At 43.4% G+C, this 1,456-nt stretch overlaps 1 protein-coding gene across 1 annotated transcript in view; it reads left to right on the top strand.

The window, feature by feature from the left end:
* The first annotated feature begins 1,111 nt into the window (after positions 1–1,111).
* The window catches only part of LOC138373353 (uncharacterized transmembrane protein DDB_G0289901-like), a 7,177-nt gene continuing 6,832 nt past the window's right edge, over positions 1,112–1,456 (top strand). The window contains exon 1 of the mRNA XM_069339550.1: positions 1,112–1,223. Within this exon, the coding sequence (XP_069195651.1) occupies positions 1,112–1,223 (112 nt within the window). The remainder of the gene's footprint in view (positions 1,224–1,456) is intronic.

A 1,456-nucleotide genomic window follows, 5' to 3' on the forward strand; every position in this document is an offset into this window, starting at 1 on the left:
CTGACGCTATCTATGCATCGGGTGCGCTGGGTTTAATGGGGTGATTGGGACGTGTGTTTGTGGTTAGACAAAACGGCTTCACTAACTGACAATTAATTGGTGGCGCAAACCTAAGGAATCCAGCAAAATTGTAACAAAATTCAATTTTATAAGAAATTTGCATGTTATGCCCATAGGATACAAGATCGTCAAACGTTGTCTGTCTCTCTCTCTCGCTCCTCCTCGTCGTCATCGCTTTACACTAACTGATATTAAATTCCAATAGCCACGTCTTGGGGGGGGGGTAAAAATGCAGTGTGTCTACTTCATCCAGAAATGTTCTGCAGACACCTTATGTCACTCCTCTTCTCATTAATTTTGCAACATGCAAGCAATGTCACATACACACTTACCTCCGTAGTAAGTCATTCATATATCAGGAATAGTGTGGTTCCCAGGACCCCAAGCACTTTGCTTGCTACCTTATGCCAATCCATATTTTCACTTTTAGTAACTCTCTGTCACTTGCCTGGTAGGTACTCTTTCACTCATTCCAATGCTCTTTCGGGAGAGTGTGGGAGAGAGCGGAGGATGTGCTGGAGAAACGGGAGGATGTGTTAGAAATAAAGGGAAAATGTGGGAGATATGAAAATGAGGGAGATGGTGTGGGGAAATGATGGGCAAAGTTGGGCCAATAGAAGGGAAGATGCTTGAGAAGAGGCAGGGAAAATGAGGAAAAGGCTGCGCAAATGGGGGAGAGACTGGGGAAATAGGGAAGAAGTTAAGGAAATGGGGAAGGGATGAGAAATATGGGAATGTAAACAGATACGTAAAAGCGTAAAAAAATGGAAATAAGAAGAGAAAATGAAAGAAATGAGTAGGATGAAGATGAGAGAGAGAGAGAGAGAGAGAGAGAGAGAGAGAGAGAGAGAGAGAGAGAGAGAGAGAGAGAGAGAGAGAGAGAGAGAGAGAGAGAGAGAGAGAGATTTATCTCATCTCTCTCACTCACCTTTGCCTCTACCTGGCATCTGCTTCAGATAAACGACAAGTATACACAGTGTTTCTCACAGTACAATTTCTATACCAGGCACAGAGATGGACAATATACTCACAGATGAATATACTCAGATGGATGGATATACTCAGAGATGGACAAGGGCCTGGAGAGGCCAGAGTGAATGACAAAGTGATGCTTATTCACCCGTATCCACCACGGATGAATCAGGGGGTACAGAGGCATCAGGGTAATGTGTCAAGAGGGGTACAAAGGCATCCTTCCTGTCCTCCGAAGGAGATGATTGTATATCAATATATCTCATTACTTTTGCGTATCAGTTTCGAAGCCTAGTGAAGCCAGCACAGTCATGGAACCTTCCCCAAGTACAATACAAATGAGATTTAGAAGTTCCCAACAGCTGCCATATGACTAGTACCAGAATCAAAAGGTCTGAAACATCAGAAAACATGAACTTGACAA

The sequence above is a fragment of the Procambarus clarkii genome, chromosome 42 (genome assembly GCF_040958095.1).
Source record: "Procambarus clarkii isolate CNS0578487 chromosome 42, FALCON_Pclarkii_2.0, whole genome shotgun sequence".
Classification (NCBI taxonomy): Eukaryota; Metazoa; Arthropoda; class Malacostraca; order Decapoda; family Cambaridae; genus Procambarus; species Procambarus clarkii.